This window comes from Phalangium opilio, unplaced genomic scaffold (genome assembly GCF_054372755.1).
Source record: "Phalangium opilio isolate 3A_F unplaced genomic scaffold, DU_Popi_V2 ptg000003l_1, whole genome shotgun sequence".
Classification (NCBI taxonomy): Eukaryota; Metazoa; Arthropoda; class Arachnida; order Opiliones; family Phalangiidae; genus Phalangium; species Phalangium opilio.
The window spans coordinates 9,091,918-9,115,029 of record NW_028324145.1 but is presented as its reverse complement, the minus strand read 5'-3'; the positions used below and the strand labels follow the sequence as shown (position 1 = coordinate 9,115,029).

The window sequence follows — 23,112 nt, the reverse complement described above, 5'->3', positions numbered from 1 at the left end:
TTTTCACTATTTATTGTTGGCTGTGTAGTCTCAAGGTTACTCTAAAAAGATACACTAGATATTAGTCAGTTTTGGGCTTCATTTTGAAATATCAATTTGCAGTTTTTGGGCTTCTTTCCAATTTTATTTTGGCGGTTTGAAGGTTTTCAATCTGGCAACCCTGCTTGATAGACGTCGATGTTGACCGGGTAAACGGCGTAAGTGCGAAGTTTTTATCCGCGATTTTTGCTCTTTCGTGTTTAATTTCAAGGTGAATTTCGTTCATTATTCGGTAAAAAGACGCGTTTTTATCGATTCATTTGGATTAACATCATTTGTTCAAGATTTGGATGCATTTTTGGCAAGAGGTAAGAAAATTTTCAATACAAAGAATCGGGCCGGCACTTTTTACTAGCCAAGGCTTACGAAATGAAAGCCGGTAAGCCTTGGCTAAAATTTACGCGGCGAATTGGTAATTTCCGGGTTGTGTAGCTTAGAAGCAATAGATGGCGTTAGCTGTCCATGATTTTGTTTTCGAAAAGTAGGAAAAGGGGGGGGGGGGTAAGGATTGCGGCCAATTTTAATTTCCGGGTTGTGTAGTTTAGAAGCAATAGATGGCGTTAGCTGTCAATGATTTTGTTTTTGAAAAGTAGGAAAGGGGGGTAGGGTATTGCCAATTACGTCATCCAACGTCTAATAGATATAAGAAATAAATCGATACTTCGGTTTTTTCCATGCTTTTTTCCACTTATGCTAAAAAAAAATAAATAAAATCGGTCTGGCGGTTTAAATAACTGAGATGATCCAAAAATTACAAACAACATTTCAATATTTGGAAGTGTTAATAAGTTTATTTATGATTGACTATAGTTCATAGTTTAAACCACCACATTGCCATTTTTATTTACTATAACGCTTAGCTAAACTTAAACCACATGGAATTTTCTATTGGTGAAGTATTTTTAACCACTCCACCACACTTTTAGGTGGTTTTAACCTTTCCACACCTCAATTTTAAACAATCTTAAGACCACCAAGATCTTAATACATTTTTTTAATGAATCAATCGGGTTGTTTTTAGTTCTTATAAATATTTACGGAATGGCAAAAATATATTTCAAGGGAAACCTTTTTTAAAAATCTTCTTTGCCTTAAACGATTTGTTTATTTTTTTCGAATGCATGCCCAATTTGGTAGGCTCAAAAGGGTTTAAAGACTGTTTTACTGGTGCAGCCTTGAGTCAATTACCCATCCATCCTTCCCAGCGCCTTTAAAAATAGATTTTTATTGGAGACTCGAGAGAGAATGTTGCGCGTGGAAAAATACCAAGATACGTTTTTTTTTTTTAAATATTTTTTCCCTATAGGTGTTAAAATTGTTTCTTACCAAAAATACAAATGAACATGTGGTTAATTCAGACTTAAAACATTAATAATAATTAGTACTTTAATAATTGGGGATATCTTTAAACAAAAATGGTCACGTTTCCTTCTCAAATTAAGTTTCTTAAGGGCTTATCATTTGAACCAAACATCAACCAAAAAATGTTGAACTAAAATAAGTTAGATAATTTATTATCTATATGGCTTAGATCAAAGATGTTGTTGAAGCTTTTTTTCTTGAAGAAAAACATAATTTGTCCATCTTAATCGTTGATAAACTGAAGGAAAACCCTGATAATGATTATCTATTAGGTTCAGATGTTTTTCTGAATCTTTTTCTGTATAAAAATATGCAATTCGTAATTCGAAACCTCCGATTTATGATTTTAAATTTGAAACGATTAACAGGAAATATTTTTCCAAATGAATATTAAGTTAATTGGAGTGATAAAACGATTAGGGTATACTTAAATTTATAATTAGCATTCCCTTACAAAGCCACTTAGAACGACGTTCCCAGAAAAATAATAGTGAATTAGTATCTTTGTAAAACGCTTTAAAATATATATCAGGCATGTTTTAAGAGATGAATTTTTACTTTCGTATTCTACCATGGTTCTAAGGGAGTATAGTTGAGTAACTAATTTCATTTAATGAGTTGCACCAAAAACTAGTCTTTATTCCATACAACCCCCTTTTTCTTAAAAATGATCTTTGAGACGAAAGTACGCCGACAAAAATGTATGGTTACGTGACCTCTTTTTTGAGAGGGATTAGATATAAAGGTTTTTTTTATTTTTTCTCGGTACGACAGATAAACAAGTCGTTGCTTCCCAGAAAGAGTCATTTACAGGGTAAACCGGAAAAATGTTATTTGAAACCATTAACTCTCCGCCAGTTTTCGTAACGAGTAATAATAATATTACGAACAACAGGTTTTTTTTTCTCTCTCTCTTTCTCTCTCGCTCTGTAAGCTCCTGTTATTCTAGTCGCTTGTTATTTACGCAATCAAAATTATTTTATCATGTCGTATAGTTTGCTTTTAATTTTTCCATCAAAATAAAATGAAACTTCGCGGAATTGTTTTTGTGTGAACCTACTTTCTAGGAACTTGAGATTGAGAAGACCCTGGTTTTGAGATTATATCATTTACGTTAAGAAGATTAACTCTCGTTATTTCTGGGACATGTTAGCTTATTTTTTTTCTTCGTAAACGTATATTGTTTCGACCCTTGCGAGAAAGGTTCCCAAGCAGGGTTGCCACAGGTTAGGGAAAACCTGGAAAAGTCAGGGAATTTTTAAGAATTTTAACGGAGTCAGGGAATTTGGTTAAAAGTGGCTGAAATATCTGTGGTTCGGTCATCCATCTGGGTGACGTTTTAAACGTAATTTGGGCGAGATCACATATGACCAGACACATAATGCTTTACTTTAAATATTCATTAAATTGCGATTTAAACGCAAATGTTTAGTTATATTTATAATAATGATAATTAGGCCTCAAAGGTCAGGGAAAACCTATAAAAGTTAGGGAATCTCAGTTTGAAAATTTCGTATCAACCCTGCCAGGTATTCAATGTCATTGGATGGGTAATTTGAATTTCACGCCCCTAACTAAATTTTCCTAAATTTCTTTTTGAATTTATTTAACCGTTTTAAAGAAGTCTGAACGAAGGTGTAAAGCTCCATTTTTGCCCCATGGGTTTTGTTACCAGTCTAGACAGAGAAAGTCAGTTGAAATTACTTAAATGTACAAGGAAACTTAATTAGAAAGAACCCTTCAGCGGCATTCCTTGTCCATACACTTTTTTGGCACCTACTTAACTTTAATTTAAAAGTTTCCTCAATTTTAAGTGAAAAATTATTTAATGGAACTTGGGGAGTTAAATCAACCAGCACTAGGCCTACGTCTTCATTCTTGAATCAAATAAAAACAAAACATCAATGATTCTTCCTAACCCCTTCCTCCACCCCCTAGTTAATTTGGCTTTAGTATTGTCTAACAATCAGAAATTGTGCCAAGATTTGAAACACATAAGCGACTGCCAAGAAATATCGTTTCGTTTCTCCTTTGGCTTCGGTACAACTTATTGTAACTAACAACCTATTGGAAATAATTATTCAAGTTCAAGATAAGAGTGGAGTACGATTGAAAGACGTAACTAACGTAATAGATTCGTAATGATTTTATAATCTATCTATTATGACCGCCGCCTTTGTATGTAGTATAGACTTAAATTGATACGGGTTCGGCAGTAAAAATGAATAACAAAAACAACATCCAGGTATTTGAAAAACAACAGAAGACAAAGTATCTTATCGCTTTGGTCCCATTGAACCGAATTCCCATTCGACAGAAGGGGTTTTTTTTTTGGGGTCCCATTCGACCGAACGTAGCCAAAGGTGCGATTTTATTATAGTCCCATTGGACCGAAATTCTATTGAACTGGAAGAAGACATACTGTGTGGTTTTGCATTAAATATATTTTTAATTTCACCACTTATTATTGTTAAAATAAATGTGAGTTGAAAATGTATTACTGCACTTATTTTAACTACGTTTTAATTACGGCGAACCTCACCTCACCTACCCTAGCCTAACCAACCTAACCTAACCCAACGTAACCTAACCTAACCTAACCTAACCCAACCCAACCTTGTTTGGAGGTAAAAAGATTATTTATATGAGTATTAAAAGCCCGCCTCTTACCACGAACAATTTATTAGCAATAATAGAAATATTTTGGAAAAGATGTCAGATAATTAATTGGAGAATATTTTGGAAAAGGTTGCATCTAATTAATAGGAGAATATTTTGGAAAAGGTGGCAGCTAATTAATAGGAAAATCTTTTGGAAAAGGTGGCAGCTAATTAATAGGAAAATCTTTTGGAAAAGGCGGGAGCTATTTAAAGGGAGAATATTTTGGAAAAGGTGGTAGCTAATTAAAAGGAGCATATTTTGGAAAAGGTGTCAACGAATTATTGGAACCAAACCTAACCTAACCTAACCTAACCTAATCTAAGGTAACCTAACCTAAGCTAACCTAACCTAACCTAACCTAAGCTAACCTAACCTAACCTAAAATAACCTAACCTAACCTAACATAACCTAACCTAACCTAACCTAACCCTAACCTAACCTAACCCTAACCTAACCTAACCTAACCTAACCTAACCTAACCTAACCTAACCTAACCTAACCTAAGCTAAGCTAACCTAACCCACCCGAAACCAAAATATTAAAATTTTAATTTAAAGACATTGATGGAACAACCATTAAAATCTTTTGGAAAAGGCGGGAGCTATTTAAAGGGAGAATATTTTGGAAAAGGTGGTAGCTAATTAAAAGGAGCATATTTTGGAAAAGGTATCAACGAATTATTGGATCCAAACCAAACCTAACCTAACCTAACCTAATCTAAGCTAACCTAACCTAACCTAACCTAAGCTAACCTAACCTAACCTAACCTAACCTAACCCACCCGAAACCAAAATATTAAAATTTTAATTTAAAGACATTGATGGAACTACCATTAAGACTGTACTTCATTTTAAGCACAATTTGATTATTAATTCTATATATCTCTTGCCTTGAAAGGAATGAAAGTGAGCGTTTTAATTAGTATCACGAAACGTTTACTTTTAATATTATTAACATACCTTTCGGAGATTCGAACCAACAACCTATCGCTTCGCAATTCAACATCGTATCCACTACACCACCGAATCGCTGACGGCTACAGTGTTTCAAGTTATATTCATGTATTTTTTAGGGGCATATTCGGACGATTGGGATTTCGGTCCATCGGGAATATAGCCATTGGGCTGGAAATCTAAAATCATTGCGGGATATTCGGTCGAATGGGATTTCGGTCCATTGGGAATTCGGTTGAAAGGAACGATACCATCTTATCTGGCAAATAAAATAAAAACACGAAAAAGCTCTCTACCTCATAGACTATGCATAGTTTTAAGACTAGGAGGATTAATACAATTTTTATACCAGGAGGGTAGGCTACTTTGTACTGCACTATGTCCATCAAGTAGCCTGGCTTCCTGGTGTAAATGTTATCATTATTTCTAGTCTGAAAGAGATGCATTCTTCAATTCGTCTGTTCTTGTTTTGATGGAGATTCTAGCCCCCTAAGATATGAGCCTCTCAAATTTACATAATTTTTTAGATTCTTGACATAGTTTTTGATAAACTCGTTCTATGCCCAAGCAAGCACTGACCCTTAAATGTTTGCTCAAGTCTGTATTAAAGGTATATCCCTGTTATACTGTTGCTAGACGTATAAACATTTCTGGGAAATCATTGATTTAATTCAAGCAGGGATTCAAGTTTATTTTTTGTGTGTGACTAACGAATAAGTCCCTGAAATAAAAACAACTACGCTGTGTTATTGAAGGATCCGTCCCTTCTCTCCCCCTTCATTATCTCAAACCCCTTTTGTTTTTCGTTCAACTTTTATTACAGTATTATTTCTTCAACCAATTTGACGTGACGTGTTTTTGAGGTCACAATTTCCGGTTAATGTAATAAATCGTACGAGCAGGCTTCCCCCACCATACGCAAAAAATATCCTCAAGTTCCAAGGCGTTCGAAACGTTTATCCGGGTAATAATTTTTTTCCCGCCAAAACAGATCTTACTCGGGAAAGTTTATTGGTTGAAGTAAAACAATAGAAACTGTTATTATAGATCGCGTGCATACAAGTGTTGCCAGCCATTCTTCATCTGTTATCCCCAAAAAGAATGAAAAGCTTGTAGCAAAAGAAATCCACCAATAAACCAATTCGGAAATTACAAACAGAGAAACCAACACACAGGGGCGAGACCACCATTGGGGTCTTCTCCCTCTTGCAAAGAAGCTCCGCCAGAGGCATTGCGAGTCGGTTAGCCTCCCGCCTGGTGTAGTGATTCTAGTAAACTCGGGCTCCGTCTGGCGTTGTTTATTGGCGCGAGGGAGAATAAATACCCCAATGGCGGTCTCGCCCCCCTGCGTATTTGTTTCTCTGTTTGTAATTTACGTATTGGTCTATTGGCTGCCAGAACCGTGACGTACTGCTCACACTTCAACAAATGGACATCTGTCCTAATTTATTCACTATTCAAGCTATGCGTGCTGCAATACCATTTATCCTTCTTTTATCTTATAGCCGGTTTATTTTTGGAATCGGAACTTAAAGGGAGACCCCACCCGGAACCCTTTTTTTCCTTTTCTTATTTTTCCTGTAAAGCTTCCTTCCCTCTGCGGCTTCTATTATTCTCGATTGATGCTTCTTGTCACGTGGTTTCTTATCCCTCTTCGTTAGCTATATAGGAGGAAAATCTGAATGAATAAATGATGTGCCTTTGTAAACCTTGTATATCAACAGAGACTGGGCCAAGGTTTTGAAACCATTATATTTTGTCGAGGACATAAAGTTAACGTTTCGTATGTACCGGGGGACTGTGGTGGAGTTACCTTCGGAAATAATTCCTGGAAATTGCGTGTAGTTACTAGAGACTAGAGAGAGTGTGTGTGCCTGTTCGCCGCGTTTTAGTAGACCTAGATACATTCTGTAATTAAGTCAGCTAGGATATACCCCTACCACTAGTTTTAATTAACCCCCTTTTTCATACTAACGATTTTAAAATGTTTTAGAAGGGTTGGTTTGTGATGGTTTCGCACGAGGTTTAATTTCTCGAGATGTTTGATGGTGAGATTGGTGTTGTTTGGGGTCAGGTCAAAGGTTGTCGCGAGACCAGTTAGGTTACCAGTTTTTAATTAAGAATAGGAAATGATTCATTATGAAATCTTTGACTTGAGGAAGTCCAGGTCCCCTAACAATTAAAAACTAATCTGATTTTTTTTATGTGAAATAACCACGCCATTTTTAAGTAACCAGAAATTTATTTCGGTATATTATTTATATATCTTTTCTCTTAAATTTCTTTAAATTCATTATGATCAAAACAAACAAGAAATCCATGTCAAATTTGTTGACTAGTTATTTTAAAATGCAAACAAAAACAAATTTTTTTATATAAAATATCACACTATTTACAATATGGGGATGAAATATTTGGAAAACTAAACATTTTTTTTGTGGCAGTAGTCTGAACTCGCCTCCATAAAATTCGAGGCGACATACTAGTTACAAAACAGGCATATCCAATTATATAACGAAACAATATTTACAAGTTTATGCTTCGTCATTTCTCTCTCTTTCTCTCTCAAAGATCCCGATTAGTTTTTATTTATTTTGATTGTTTATTTATGTTAATTTGGCCAATGGAAAATTTTCCATTCGGTGCTGGTAGAATGAGGGTTAATTCTTTTTTTTTTTTATGCGAAATTACAAGGTGTCGTTCGACCGCTGTTGGGTCTTGAACTAGAGTACTTAGGGATAACGGGACCGGGTATGACTGGACACACTGAGTTCGGGGTTAGTCCAAGGACTGGAGGGGTTGATGATGACCTTCTAGAACGATGGTCGCGAACTACTAAGTGACTGAACTTTTCCAAGTTCGGTGGCGTTTGAAGGATGGCTGTTAGACTTTGAAGTAATTGTTGACCTCTGTCTCGTTTACAATCCAAGGATTTAATCACGTTGATGGCCATTGTCGCCTGCAAGTTCAAAATCAAAGATTTGATTAAGATATATTTATACCAGGAAAGGTGGTGGGGGGAAGTTTTAGCGTCAGACAAGGTCATCCTAGCGAATATCTAATAGACCTTTTCGACGTACAAAAGGGGCTAGGCAACATTTAGTATCGGGACATACAAGGGGGGTTGATACATTACTCTCATGATACAAAAATTCTACAGCGCAGGCGCTAAGAAGCTATATGGAAGGCAAAGTTTTTCTCTGCCTCGTCTCTATGTGGGCGGGTACTCTACTAAGCTCTCCACAGTCCACGTTTAGACCATGGTGACGTCAATAATTGGATACTCTAAAGATTCCCTGTGTAGCTTCTATATTTTCCTATTTCTAATAATTATATCAACCCACTTTCCCCTTCTTGTTTCATCGGGGTTTAATAATTTCTAGGAAGCCATTAGTTCAGCTAGTATGACTACGATAATTGCGTTGCGTCTGCACGTGAGTTTTCCCCGCATTTTGCATATTTTAATCCCCATGGAAAAATCTGATCACGTGTTCACGAATCGCGGGAAAACTATTTTCGTAAACATTTTTATTTACGTATCCGACCTTGCACGCGTTCTTAGTAAAAAATAGAGTTAAAAACAAAAATATCACGTGTCTTATTGAGAGAAACAATGCGTTGGTGATAATATACAAGTTAAACTGACGATTGGGTTAACCTTCAAAGAGGAATATAGGAAATCCATTTCCAGGTACAGCTGAATCACTAAAACGTATCAGGCTTCCCTTGCTTTACTACGTGCTTTTACTTCAAAACCTTGAGGTATACTTTGATATGGTAGTGAAAAAACCTCAAGACCACGCACCTGGAACCCTACCCTACCCTACCCTACCCAACCAAATCCCAAGGTAACGAGACCACCCTCTAGGTCTTGGTTACGTTAGATTTCACAATAAATTCTCCGTTCAAGCTGCCCCCCATCCTTGAGTACGAACTTTAACCCAAAGTTTATGACGTTCCAATACAAGCTAAATTATTTATTAGAGTAACGGCTGGGACTAGCCTTTCCTAGTATGGGGAGTTGTGCATAGGGTGCCATTACCGTTATAACTTACGAAAAAAGTGTTTCAAAAGTTACCTGATCACTCCATCCAACACCGTATTTCCATTCGGTTGTAAAATGTTCCGCATTTCTGGTCAACAAATCATAGTCCACCACTTGACCAATCATATCCCTGGCCTTCCTTAACACATCCTCAACCGGACACGGTTGCAAATTCCTCGATTTAGCTTTCACCTCTTTATTATTGACTCTGACACCATTATGTCCAGCGACGTCCCTGAGTTTATCTCTTCGGACCACTCCTTTACAATTTGTCGGGATATTTTCGCCTTTAGCGCCGGACACGTGGATAATGTATCCATCCCCTTCGTAAAGAGCCCAATCCGTGTACAAGGTCCGGTCAATCTCGATCAGATCCCCGACGTCCGAAACTAGATCACCCGATGGAAGAAACGAACCCAATCCGTAGAAATCGGTGTCACCTCCCGATATTACACGTTTGCGTGAATTGGATTGCTGCATAACTTTAAAAGGTTGTTTTTTCTTTCGCAAATGATTTCAAAGACTTGTTTTGCGTAATCAAAGGGGTTTATAAACGAATAAGGGAATTTTACGTATTTTTTTTTATTATTATGATGAAGTTGGACTTGATTTAAGAGTTACGTTAAAGCTAGCCTATTATCTTTTTTTCCGACATAAATTATCGCGAGCGACTCCACTCTGTCTAGTCCGTTCAAGGAATGCCGGCAACCCAGCCAAGCCACGAGGTAAAATCGTGTCGTGTTGGAATAAAGTTTTTTAGACTCGCGAGTGCGCGCGGGAGGCAAGGAAAACTCGCGTGGTTGGTTGATTTGATTCTGAAAACGCTTTCGTTCAGGGTTCCTCGCCGCGGGCTCTATTTATTCAACATCCAGCTAGGTTTGTCTGAGCGTGTGGTGATGCAACGTTTATGTTGAAGTGGACTGACTGCTGGATCGATTTTCATTTTCCAGTTGTTTATGACAGGCGAGATTAAGATATGACGGTATTTACGCAAATAGAGAGACTTTTATGTCCTTGTACTTTGTGTAGCAACCACCAGAAAGGGCCGACCTTAATCTTAATAGATGACCATTGACCCATTGACTCATAGCTTCATAAACATGTTTAGCAAATGTTTGAGGCGTTGTATTGACAGCTTTCGGTTGGGGGAGGAGCTACGATTCGTGATACTGGTGGTGGGTGTAATGTATAGAAAAAGCCACCAATATGGCTGCCAATATTTGAGACTTAGTAGGTTAGGTTTTACTGTCGTATAGAGAGAGAAAGCTTTCTGTTGCGAGAGGAGTTAAGATTCGAAGTTGATAGTTTTTCACAACCATATTGTTGGTGGGTTGGTATGCACAGGGAAAGCCTTAAACCACACCAATATGGCTGCCAGAATAGTGATAAGACTTAAAAGGTTGTGACGTACTACTCATCCAACTGATAGCTCTCTTTTTTGAACGGGGTTTTTCGGTTTTATTAATTCTCATTCAAAATAAGTGGTGTACTTCACTCACAGAATGAATCGATATTTTCATGAGTATTATTTATCATGATAACTTTCATTCAAAACCCTTTAAATTTTTCCTTGGAAATTTTCGAGTTTTTATCATAAAACAAATTTAAACTCTCGTAAATTTTGTGATTCACTTTTCGGGGTAGTTTTTACATCAATTACAATACAAATACTATAGTATTTCATTGATGCCCTGACTAATGAAAAATATTGATTTCGTTTCCAAATTTAAGCTAACAGTAACCACTTGCTTGTCCTGGTAGATATAAAGATAGTAAGTCACTCTATAAACAAATGTGGTGATGTCGAGGGGAGGGGCTTAAGCGATCATCCCCTATTTTCTTGAAGTCTCCTTTTCCAAATCATTTGGAATCTATATCTTTTCTACTTACTTTTGTCGAGGTCATCCTGGGATTTCTTGGCAATGGAAAAATTTTGTAAAGCCTCTTCCACCCCCTTGACAACCGATCAGTTTTACTGTTAAGTTTCTCAAAGAGATTTAATCTGAAAGTGAGAAGTAACCTCCTCCAATTAGTTGAAATTGTTTTAATTACTATTCAAGTACTCTTTTTTTGTTTAATGTAACGCGTTATTTAAAAGTTATTTTAATTTTTCTTTTCTCGAGGGTTGATTTTCTAATTTCTCTCGTTTTTTGTTGCACCCGAGGTCTTGCCCGAGTTTTTTAACTTGTCCTCATTAAATATGTAATGTTACGCTATACTCGAGAGAAAAAGCCCTTTTTTGACGGCTAAATTATAAGGTTTTTTGGGTAACGAAATTTGCCACCCTATGGGGTCGTGCATAAAGTTTGAAATTAACATTTATTTTTGTTTTTTTAAGTTAATAAACCCATTTATTTTAATTTTAAAAGTATCTTCAAAAATAATCGTACGTATCTTTCTAATGAAGAAATATGGAAAATTTTTAATATATAGTTTTCATACTATGAGGATTGATACCATTTACACAAGGAGGCCAGACTCCGTAATGGAGTTAAAAATCAGGCCTCCTTGTGTAAATGGTATGAATCATCCTAGTCTGAATTAACTATGCATAGGTTAAATTTTAGTAAACATAAAAAAATAGGTTGAATAAGTGGGTAGACACAAGAAGTAGTTGGCGGGGTTGTCTGTATTTGTTGTGACGTTGACATGGTCTTGATTGTTAGTTCGTTTGTTTGTTGTTTTCGACATTTTCCCATGTGCAAATTATGCCGTTTTTCATTGGCTGCTAGCAATCAATCTGCCACCATTGAGCAATATGAGATTAGACATAGATGAATTGAATACAAGATTAAAGTAACTTTCGTTTTCACTTCAATAAAATTACTCCATTGAAATTCATAAGATAAGTTCCATAAGTTTCTCACTGGTTACAAACTGGAGCTTGTCATGAAGGGACGTAGGTAAGTCGAGGTAAAGCGAAGTGCGCCTGGTGAGGTGATCTCATTAAGTCTCTAGCATAACGAAACGAAGTATAGGTAGTGTCATACTTATGGAACATATCTTATAAACTTATGAAAATAGCAGTGGAAAGTTTACAGCATTAGCTTAAAAGGAAATAGAATTGCCTTGAAACATAGACCACCACCATAAATTGTAGTATAATATATATATATATATATGTATGTATTTATATGCTCCTTCCTTTCTTACGTCTTTGTAAGTCACGTGTCAGAAAGAGAAAAACATCGGAAGTTGGAATAACAAGTTTATAAAAATATCTATCAGTTCAACCATCGCTTAATTTTTTAGACGTTTTCTCTGTATCTTTTTTCGCCCAGGGTCTTTTTTTTGGGGGGGGGGGGGAGATAAGTATAATTTTTCAGCATGCACCACGCAGTCTAAAATTTATTGGTAGCTTATCAGTTAGTTTAATAGCCCCTAGTAACCAACCCACCCCGATCTAAAACGTTTCTCGAAGCTGGCAGTTAATTTGAAAGAAAGCAGAAATTTCGTTTCTAAGGTTTGCCGATAATTCTTTAACCTTCCTATCTTGTGGTAATAATATTAAACCATGATAAAACTGGTTGGAAGCGGTTGGTTACTGCGATTAAAATTGGCCAATTCGTTATTTGATCTATCGCCTTTAGATATTCGCGCACTAAGATATATTATTACTTTAAAATTAATAACCCTTTTTGGCACCCAGTACCAGTGTCTTGAATTTACAATTTATATTTTTCTTCGGGATCAAGAGCCAAAATTGTTTTAGACTTAGAGTTATGCGGTGATACTGTTTGATTTATTTGTTTACTCAAAAATTTACCATCTCTGATTTATATTTGACATTTTCTCTCTGTCAAGGCAGTGTTAGTTAGCTAAGTGAGAGAGAGAGAAAGAGAGAGAGATAGAGAGAGACATATTGCGAAACCGTAGGCATTAATTGCTGATTTTGTTTGTTTTTAATTAAGATCAAGAAATTTTACGGTTAATAGACTTTTTCAATGTAAAAAAGGGTGTACTGTAGGCTACCCTCAATATTGGGACATACAAAGGGGTTGATACGTTGCCGTCTTTGCACACTCTCTTAATACAAAATTACTACAGCGCAGGCGCCTAAAGCGAGATGGAAGGCATAGTTTTACCCCGTTTTAGTTACATCAATCGAAATAGTCTATTATACAACTCCCCTTTTGACGCAAGCAGTTTGATATATTGGCTTGTTTTCAACAAACTTCAATCACATCCTGTTGTTATTCATTGAAAATTCGTATATACGATCAAAGTCTATTTTCGTTTCTCAAATCAATTTTTAATCAATATTTAATTTACTTTACGTCTTGAAGCCTTTTCAAATTATCAAGTCATTAAGTGTAATTTATTGTCGATTGAATTTACATTTTCATGGTGAAATCCATTAAACTTATCAGCGCGTGGGGGTTTTTTCATTCACACGTAAATAAGGAAGGAAATTAGAAAACAAATACTGATAAGCTTGTTGTGTACTACACCGTGTGTCATACATGCCTATAATTTACAAGTTGATATGATAAGATTATAAGTATTAATTTGAATGAGTGGAGTTTGGGTTCTTTTAGTTTCAAGGATTTTTTTAATGCCTAATGGATTATTTTTTAATTGAAAGGATTAATACTTATTTGTCTTGTTTTTGTCAACAGGTCTAATTAAATAATATGGCGGATAGTGACGAAGAGTACGATAGACGGAGAGCCAGGGATAAATTCAGAAGAGAACGAAGTGATTATCAAGATCGGAGAGAAGATAGGGGAAGACGCGAAGATTTTCCTGAACGGTGAATATCTCCTCAGATAAACGCGTTAATTTAATAATGTATAGGCAGTCCCTATTCGAAAATAATTTTCCCAGCGTGTTTATTACATTTTAACGACGTTCATTTGAAATGTCGCCTACTTGTTTAAAATTTAAACAAAGTTCTTATTAGAAGAGAAAATGTTTTTTTTTTTAAATTTTATTATCTCGAGGTCTGGATGATGTAGGGCCAAGTACTTGGCGCTGTTAGACAAAGGACAATTGCTTCTGTCACTCTCACAAAGCGTTTCCTTCCCGTTTCCCCTTAAAGTTTAAATTTAAAAAAGTTCCGAGGTTCTGAAGTTTTGTCTACATTAATGCCACGCGTATCTTCCATTTTTTAAAAGATGAAATTGACCTAATTTATTTACATAAAATTTGCCTTGAAATATTCAAGTGTTTCTTTACCACGCGTAATATGCATATGGATTATAAACGGAACTTGTAGCTTTATATTTAGTTATTGGGGAATAAGGTCTTGAAACACATGAAAGTTGATAATCAAGAATCCCATAAGAAATGCGTTGCTTGGTTCCAATTACAGGGAATCATGGAACAACAGAGAACGCGGTGGGCGTAGAGAATACCGCGATTATGACCCTCGCGGTCGCAGAGATCGCTACAGTCCACCACCTCAAAGACACGACATAAGTCCTCCTATGAAGAGAGTCAGAATGGACTGGTAATTTAAATCCGGACTCCTTTGATCGCGGAAGAATTTCCCGTTTATAGAAAAATTTTCAAATTGTAACCGTACCTCTTGACTTCCTATTACTTAGGGCTGATGAACCAGGTTACATGGGGGGCGGTTACGAGATGGGTTACCCAGGTGGTCGAGGCGGGGGTAACATGATGGGTGGACCTCCTGGTAGCTGGGGCAGAGGGGGGATGCATCCTGATATGATGCACGGAAGGTAAGATTCGACTTTAGCTTTTTGACCCCAAGTACAAGAATATGTCACGTGTTACTTAAAAACCACTTGAAAAAAAAAATCAGCGACATGGAGCCAGGAATGACCCAACCACCCATGAAGACCTTCAAACAATTTTTGGCCGAACAGAATGACAACATTGATGACCAAGAGGCGGTCAAGTCGTATAACGATTACAAGCAAGACTTCAAACGACAACAACTTAGCGAGTTTTTCATAACTCATAAAGAAGAAGAGTGGTGAGATATTTCATACACGGTTACCGTCTTGACTTGTTTTTTTGAAATGAAATATGCAATTGTTTTAGGTTTTAGCGTAATTAAGATTCATATTTGTTATAATAGATTAATAGTTAATTGTAATTAATCGATTATAACTACTATTTTTAGTAGTTAATTTAACAGTAATTGCTTTACAGGTATTTGGGGACGGCGAGTACAATCCAATCTTTTCCATTCCCTACCTCCCATAACCTTTTAAATACTATCCTGGACACCCAATAAGTAAAACCTTCCCACCCGCATCTCTCCGAAGCCGAAATCTTTATAAAACAATGTAAATTACCAGGACACCACACACGCCGCGTTTTAGACGTTTTAGGGTTTTATTTCGCTGCGCACAAGGCAGCGTTTAGCTTTAATATCCATAAAGTTAAAGGGTAGGTTCAGACTTAGGTTAGCTTTTAGCATCTTTTTCGCGTTATTTCGCGGATTTTAAAATCGTTAGGATTTTGCGTGTGTTGGTTTTATATATAAAAAAATCTCACGCTACTCGTGTTTTGAGTCCTGGAAGGTGAGGAAACTTGTTGTATACTTCGATGGCCAATTTTTTTTTATTGTATTTTTTTATTGTTTTTCATTAGATTAAGTTTAATTTTAAGCTTACCAGCAGTGATTTTAAGCATATTTACTAACGATTTAGACTTCCGTATAAACATGGGTAGCTTAGGATACTGTCTAATAAATCTTAGTTTTTAAATGATGAAACAGTTTTGCCAAGAAGTGATATCTAGTTTATTAGGGAGAAAGTATAAGATGCCTAAGTATTCGCGCGCCATAGTCCCAGTCCCCCTTTCAAAATACAGGAGGGGGGGACGTAAAAGGCCGCCGCCGGGCTACTTCGTTTCTCCTCAGTCGGAAAACACATAATTTTCATCATTCGCGTCGCGCTGACATGAATTTTCAAGAGCCAATGAGATGTTGGTTGTAGTTTAGAAGCGGGGATTAACTCCGGACCTAGGTTTGGACTGGAGATAAAGCTGGAAATGTGGCGAATTTATACCTTCTCCCTAATAAACTAGATATCACTTCTTGATTTTGCAGGGCTAAAATTTTAGTATATAGGCCTCTAATTTTGTTTTATTTCACATGAATAATTTCGTCGCGCTAATTCTATGCTTTCTACCCCCCTTTTTCCCCCCTATGGTTTTCTTCGAACGTAATTAGGTTTAAATCGAAATACCATCCAGAAGAATGTCTTAGAAGAAAACAAGAACAACAAGAGTCCATTAACAAACGTCTCTCCGTCTTTATGGAATTGTACCAGACTAAATGGTTAGACGATGTCAGCGTTGATCACGATAAATCCGAGCAAATTATACGTCTTTTAGATGCGGGTACGTGCCAACGCATATTTTGTTTGTTTATTTACTTGTTTGTTTGTTGGAATATTCTATTGATTGATTCATTCATCAACGCGGTAATTTTCTTTCTTTCTTTCTTTCTTTCTTTCTTCTTCTATTTTTAGTTGTCATCAAACTGGAAGGTGGTTCTGACAATGACTTGCGTTCTTTAGATGAGCCCCAACCTGAAGAAAAACCGAAAGATAGTGATTCGGTTTATAAAAAGTAATTATCATAATTAATTAAGTCATCCTTGAATAGGAAATTGAAGTCTAAAAGGTAAGGAAATTAATTAATTAATTAATTAGGGAAGAAAAACCAGCACCCGCGGAATCGTCTACGAAAGAGGAGAGTAAAGAAGGTACTAAAGGCGATGAAGATAAAAAGGATGAGAAAGATAAAGATAGCAGTTTAGATGATGATTCACCAAAGGTATGAATTTTATCTTTACTATCTTTGAATAAGTTAAGCCTAAATCGTACGCAAACAACAACAACAGAAGAAGAAGAAAAAGACAAAAACAAGAGGTGAAAATCATGATGATGAAACCAGTGATAGTGAAAGTAGTAGCAGTGGAAGTTCCGACTCTGAAGGTAAGGTGGTCTTAATGGGTTCCATACATTCTTCGAACTACAATGTCCCCATCATACCATCGTGAAGATTCGAGTGAAGATGACGATGACGATGAAAAAGGTAAGAAAGATGTTAAGGAGAAGGAAAAGAAAAGGAAAAAGTCCAAGAAGAAGGATTCCGATACGGAGGAACCAGAAAAGGTCGCGGAGAAAGATGATTCCATTGTAGAGGCTAAGGAGTCTGGGGGTATGCTAAGCTTTCATTGGGGACTGTGGCGAATTGTAGCCTGACTGTTGTTAAATTTATGACGCGTACTTAGAAGTAAAAGAGGAAAATAAAGATGTTGAAATGGAGAGTATAGCTTCCCCTGATAAGGAAACCCCAGCGGAGGAAGGTGAAGCTGAAAAATCCGAAGGTAAGGCTCCAGCCAAAGTAGATTCGCAGAATCCGTGTCCTCTGCACAAGACATGTTCCATTTTCTTGAGGAATCTTCCACCAACCATTACAAAGCAAGAAGTTGAAGCGGTAAGTATCGAAGCCTGGAGGAGTCATCTTGAGTTACACTTTGGCTGGCCTATTTTTCATTCATTGTTTGACCCGGGGTGTTATGTTATTAGATGTTTAAGAAGTTTGAGGGCTTCTTAAGAGTAGCCATCGCTGATCCTAGTCCCGAAAGACGGTTCTTTAGGCGTGGTTGGGTTACTTACGAAAGAAATGTCAATGTCAAGAGGATTTGTTTTGAAGTTTCTGAAGTTAAGGTAAGGGTTGCGCGTGTTGTTTACAAGTGTGAGGGGGTAGGAGTATTGAGAAATGGTTGGTAACTCTTTTAGCTACGCGACTGCGATTTGGGCGCGATTGTCAATCGAGACCTCATCCGTCGTATTCGTTCTGTCAACGGAATAACATCTCATAAACAAGTCGCTAGAACTGACATTAAGTTAGCGGTAAAAATCATTCAGAATCTTGACAACCAAAGGAATCTATGGAAAGATGCCAAAGACACTAAGTCAGAAGGGGTAGGGAATTGGCAGTTATTTATGGGGATAAGTTTAACAAATAGCTTATACTGGTTTTTATTTTAAAAACTTCGTAGACCGCGAGTCTTAAAACCAAAAATCCATTATTGGACAATATTTCGGATTATTTAATCGAAGAAGCCAGTGCTGAGGAAGAGGAATTGTTAGGCATAAGTATTGATGAAGGTGGACAAGCGAGCGCGACGGGGGAGGCTGTCAGTACTTTAGAACGAGATGAAACTCTTATTAAAGTCTTGGATCGTCTATTATTCTACCTGAGAATAGTCCATTCCATCGATTATTACAATTATAGCGATTATCCTAATGAGGATGAAATGCCTAATAGGTGTGGTATTATGCACGCTAGAGGCCCTCCACCCAAAGACACAGTTACTCAGCAAGAAAGTAAGTCAGGGGTGGTTTTTGATGGAAAGACAACGAAGATTAATATTTCGCTGACGCGTCTTAATTGCTCAATCAACTTTATTATATTCTTTGTAGTTGATGAGTATGTAAGTTTCTTTGCCGGTAAAATCGCCCCCATTGTTAATCCCGTCAATAAGGTGCCCAAAGAAGACGCGGTCAAATTGGGATTGAAAGAACCCCAAGTGTATCCTTTCAGAGATCATTAGCACCATCCCGAGTTATTACTTAATTAGGGTTCGTACGGAACCTGGATAAGTCCGGGATATGAAAACTAGGGGGAAAAGTCGGGGATTTAAATGTTTTTCCTAAAAAGTCAGGGATATGTCAGGGATTTTGTTTGGTCAGGGTTCGTACGGAACCTGGATAACCTGGAAAACCTGGATAAGTCAGGGATTTGGAAAATAGGGTAAAAAGTCAGGGATTTAAAATGTTTTCCTAAAAAGTCAGGGATACGTCAGGGATTTCGTTTTGTATATCAAACAATGCTTCGAGCAATGCTAAATACGAGCCAGGCGTGATAAAGTGGGCTCTAGTAAACACCTTAAATTGGTCAGGGATATTGGCAAAATTTGGTCAGGGATAACCTGGAAAAGTCAGGGATTTTCAATGTATAAATTTCGTACGAACCCTGTTGGTATATCAAGCCATGCTTTGAGCAATGCTAAATATGAGACAGGTGTGATGAAGTGGGCTCTGGCAAACACCTTAAAATGGTCCAGGGATATTCCAAAATTTGGTCAGGGATAACCTGGAAATGTCAGGGATTTTCAATGTAAAAATTTCGTACGAACCCTGTTAATCGCGAAAGTTCATTATTTGAAGTTTTTCCTTAACAATAACGTAACAGGGAAGTTGAAAAGTTCGTCAAAGCCAATTCCCAAGAAGTTGGACCGGGAAAATGGTTATGTCCACTTTCCGGTAAGAAATTCAAAGGACCAGATTTTGTTAGGAAGCATATCTTCAACAAACACCACGAGAAGATCACCGAAGTGGAGACTGAGGCGGCTTACTTCAATAATTACTTGTTGGACCCCAAAAGACCCCAGCTTCCGGAACATCCTTTTAACCGCGAGAGAATGGGACCACCCGGACATATGGGACCCAATAGAGATATGCCTGGTGGTCCTGGCTTTATGGGTGGACCTGGTTTCATGGGACCACCATTTGGAGGAAATTTTGGACATAGAGGACCTATGCCCATGTTTGGAGGAGGAAGTGGTAGGTTTCGGATCTTGGCGGCGATATTTCTTTATTTTACATAATGGGGTTAAATTTTTTATTCTTTAAAAGGTTTTGGTGGTCGAAATGCTTATCAGGATATGCACTCTAGAGGTGGTGGAAATTTTGGAAAACTTCCAGGCCATGGGTAAAGCTTATTTCGTGCAATAACCAATCACAGATAACGATTTATTTTATAGAAATCGCATATGGGGTTTTTTTTTTAAGGCCTACGTTAAACTGGTTTTTAGTTTGATAATAATTATTCATTCACAGCAGGAATGTCAACAAACCTCGCAAAATGATCAGTTACAATGATCTGGATGAACCAAAGGAACAAGATTTCTTTTAAATGAAAAACCAATTACGATTGGTTCCTTTTCTTTTCTGTCTAAAACTGATTTTTGAGGGGAAAAAGGGGGAAGAATTTATAAATACTGACTTTGAATTTACACGCGTTTTGTCGATCGCGATAGGAATGATTTTATTTAACATTTTCAGCCGTTAATTTGATTTTTTTTTTTTTACCTTAGCAGTATGAAATAACGTTTTTTTGAGTCCGAGTGTATTTGGTACACGGTTCATTAATCACACATTAAGGCATAAAGAATAAATGGAAAAAAGTATACAAATTCACTTTAAAATAATAATTATAAACTGTTTTTTAATTCTCAAGGCACAAAAGTATCAAAAATACAAGCCCCCAAATATACATATTAAATACTAAGGCCTAAATTTTATGTGGCGAGTCCCTAGTGCGACTTGCCGAGTCCTAAGTCCGGCGAGTCCCGAGTGCGACTTGCCGACTCCTAAGTCCGGCGAGTCCCGAGTGCGACTTGCCGAGTCCTAAGTCCGGCGAGTCCCGAGTGCGACTTGCCGAGTCCTAAGTCTGGCGAGTCCCGAGTGCGACTTGCCGAGTCCTAAGTCTGGAGAGTCGTTAAAAATTGCTTGCCAAGTACAATGCCAGTCCTAAATCTTAAGACTTTGGACTCGCACGATCCTAATTAATACTGATGACATACGATTAATTATATCAAGACACTAATACGATTTGGCACTGTCGCTTCGTTTTTAACACTAATTGAATCGTATTCCGCAATAAGATTGGTTAAACTCGATAAACCAGCTTGAAGATCACTTATTTCCATACCATCTACTTCCAAAAAGTGATGAAGATGGGCTTTTCTTCGATAAAGCTTGAGAAAATTCTCCCGTATATTCTCAAAGTTGTATTTAATGGCGGTTGTGTTCTTTAAGGCGAGTAGAGAATATGGATGACCAACAGGCGGTACTGGACATAAACCAATTTTCCAACCTTCTTGGTTCCATTTAGCGAACTTCATTGTTTTCTGTACTCTAAAAAAAATACCACCAAAAATTGTTGTTTAATCTCTTAACACAAACCAAAGTGTTTGCGTACTTATTAATGTTCCTCTGGATGTCCGATACTTTAACCTGTCCCCTAGTTAACATGGCGCATGCCATATATATGGCGTTCGTGTTGTTCAGGCTTATCAAGTGATTATTAGCCGAAAATGCCTCGCTAAACATATGGTCTAAACGTCTGGCGGGAATGTAGACATCGGAGAGCGAGTAGAGTGGACTGAGACTAGTAACTATGTAATGTAAATGAGGAAAAGGAACTAAATTCATGGAGATTTCACTCATGTCCACGTTGAGGCTTCCATGGTATCTACTATGGCTATATTTATAAAACGATACGGGAATTATAAGCAATGGTAGTTCAGTGTGCGTGTGAGAACGTGCTGCTTATCACCTAGTGAGATTTAGAATTAGATTGGCTACAATATTATTCATATGATCGTAGGGTTTGCTTTTAGAGCTTATTCCACTACCCATGGATGACGTCAACGGACTTTCAGGCTTTACCTTGCGCCTTAATCGACTGGATTCTGGATTGGCCTTTTCAACTTTGGCCGAAATGTTAAGTAAGGCCTAGTAAGATCGGTTTGTGTGTTAGTTACTTAGAATCTATAGTGTGCTAAACAAGGGTGGTTATAGGTTAACAGTACTTCGTTTTCAACTGGAAAAACGCAATCCGCGAATTCAGTTAAACGGTGAAGAGCTAAAACACTGTTGTAAGGTGATGTGACCACGTCGTCATTTAATGAAGGCAAGACAGCAAGGACAAATCTATTGAAGATGATTTCAGGTGAGGAATGGTATGTCTTATACTAATTTTGGTTTGAGTTGTGTATAAACCTTTCAATATTTTCAAATTCGTCACTTAAATACTCCGTGATGGCTGAACCCAGCCCAGACCCGGTTCCTAAATAGGGACGGTACTTGTAATTAAGTTATTATAAGCTTATCTTACGTTAAAGTGTACCTACCACCCCCTGTTGAAAACAGCAAGAAAAATGATTGCAAATAATCACAGTGCTCCGCTTCTTTTCGAACCAAGTCTAAGATCTTTTCCTTATACTTTTTCCCATAGAATTTATTTCCCACAGCCCTGTAAAATTCTAATACGTTCAGAATATACGTACAAATTTCGGGTACCCGTATTTTACCAATTATTGCCAGATCCGGAACTATCACTCATAGTTTGTTTGCTATCAAATATTTTGCCAATTGGACCTTTAAGGATACTGTTCAAAACCCCATCTTCCATGTCAACCAAAACCGCCTATAATATATTGAACCCTGAACATTGTACTTGCAAATCGAATAGTTCGACCACCGTATGTTTTTTTCGCATACCCTTGCTTTTAAACCATTTGACCCTTTCTCCGTTTTGGATTTTCGGAAGAAACATTCTGTTGATACTTCCTTTTGCTAAGAGGGGGGAAATAGATTCAATTGCGAGCAATGCGCGTCTACAATTCATTGACCACTATGGTGTACCAATACACGGTCAATACGCGCTTGGACTTTATAGACCAAGTAAGAAACAAATTACCACAGATTGTTGCGATTGTTCTCTGAGTGCCAACTCGTAAAACTGCCCACCAATTTGATTTCCACACTGACCAACTGTAAAAATGTTGTAAACAATTACGCCTACACGCAATGTGACGCAAAACGTACGTACACAATCCACTATTACTATACCTTGAATAACGATTGATTGTGTCATCTTTTGATGACTTGTATTAACTCCACGACGCTACATTCAAATCCTTTTTACATAACCAACAACTCATTTCATTCACGTAAATAAAAATAAATAACACAAGTACACAACCAAAAAAGCTCAACCCATATTCCAAGGTTGAACCTCGGAAAATTATCTATGCTAAAACCTCCTACTAATCCATACTACCTCTTATAGCCCAACCCCCTGAGTCCCTGACACTTGGGAGGCAAATTTAAAACAAAGAAAGCCCTAATTGCATACCCTCCTCGTCTTTTAGTTATCGGAAAATCCGCCAGGGTTGCGGAAATGGCGCTAGCGTCAGTTTTACCCCCTTCCCCTCCCCCCGCTAGTGACTTGTGGAACCCTTTAAATATAAGTTGGGTAAAGTAGATCAAA

General features: G+C 37.2%; 3 protein-coding genes across 4 annotated transcripts; 1 reads left to right on the top strand and 2 right to left on the bottom strand.

Moving 5' to 3' along the window:
- Positions 1-160: 160 nt before the first annotated feature.
- Positions 161-20,273, top strand: Ars2 (arsenic resistance protein 2). 2 transcript variants are annotated; one of them, XM_089840327.1, is made up of 18 exons: positions 161-347; positions 13,680-13,813; positions 14,375-14,512; positions 14,610-14,744; positions 14,828-15,001; positions 16,208-16,377; positions 16,509-16,608; positions 16,692-16,815; positions 16,883-16,976; positions 17,044-17,202; positions 17,276-17,481; positions 17,574-17,714; positions 17,787-17,972; positions 18,050-18,377; positions 18,474-18,582; positions 19,246-19,616; positions 19,689-19,764; positions 19,896-20,273. In XM_089840327.1, exons 2-18 carry the CDS (start codon positions 13,695-13,697, stop codon positions 19,966-19,968), a joined length of 2,703 nt encoding a protein of 900 aa, XP_089696453.1. In that variant the 5' UTR covers positions 161-347; positions 13,680-13,694; the 3' UTR covers positions 19,969-20,273. The 2 variants fall into 2 exon arrangements, with proteins under 2 accessions (XP_089696453.1, XP_089696452.1); XM_089840326.1 differs by having other exon boundaries at positions 19,893-20,273.
- Positions 7,238-10,153, bottom strand: LOC149717625 (lecithin retinol acyltransferase-like). Its single transcript, XM_089840324.1, has 2 exons — positions 9,094-10,153; positions 7,238-7,974 (listed from the first exon to the last, which is right to left on the bottom strand). Exons 1-2 carry the CDS (start codon positions 9,538-9,540, stop codon positions 7,693-7,695), a joined length of 729 nt encoding a protein of 242 aa, XP_089696450.1. The 5' UTR covers positions 9,541-10,153; the 3' UTR covers positions 7,238-7,692.
- Positions 20,254-23,015, bottom strand: LOC149717623 (tubulin epsilon chain-like). The gene is made up of 10 exons (XM_089840332.1): positions 22,692-23,015; positions 22,540-22,613; positions 22,341-22,415; positions 22,151-22,266; positions 21,971-22,092; positions 21,840-21,906; positions 21,650-21,770; positions 21,394-21,572; positions 21,037-21,318; positions 20,254-20,972 (listed from the first exon to the last, which is right to left on the bottom strand). The coding sequence occupies exons 1-10, from the start codon at positions 22,714-22,716 to the stop codon at positions 20,645-20,647; spliced, it is 1,389 nt and encodes a 462-aa protein (XP_089696458.1). The 5' UTR covers positions 22,717-23,015; the 3' UTR covers positions 20,254-20,644.
- Between the last annotated feature and the right edge of the window lie 97 nt (positions 23,016-23,112).

Coding starts and splice junctions, on each gene's coding strand:
- LOC149717625 (XM_089840324.1), bottom strand. CDS start 9,540: ATGCAGCAATCCAATTCACGCAAACGTGTAATATCGGGAGGTGACACC. Junction 7,975..9,093: donor GTGTTGGATGGAGTGATCAG/GTAACTTTTGAA, acceptor TTGAACTTGCAG/GCGACAATGGCCATCAACGT.
- Ars2 (XM_089840326.1), top strand. CDS start 13,695: ATGGCGGATAGTGACGAAGAGTACGATAGACGGAGAGCCAGGGATAAA. Junction 13,814..14,374: donor CGCGAAGATTTTCCTGAACG/GTGAATATCTCC, acceptor TTCCAATTACAG/GGAATCATGGAACAACAGAG. Junction 16,378..16,508: donor TATACGTCTTTTAGATGCGG/GTACGTGCCAAC, acceptor TTCTATTTTTAG/TTGTCATCAAACTGGAAGGT.
- LOC149717623 (XM_089840332.1), bottom strand. CDS start 22,716: ATGACACAATCAATCGTTATTCAAG. Junction 22,614..22,691: donor ACAATCAATCGTTATTCAAG/GTATAGTAATAG, acceptor ACATTTTTACAG/TTGGTCAGTGTGGAAATCAA. Junction 21,907..21,970: donor GCTGTTTTCAACAGGGGGTG/GTAGGTACACTT, acceptor GTCCCTATTTAG/GAACCGGGTCTGGGCTGGGT.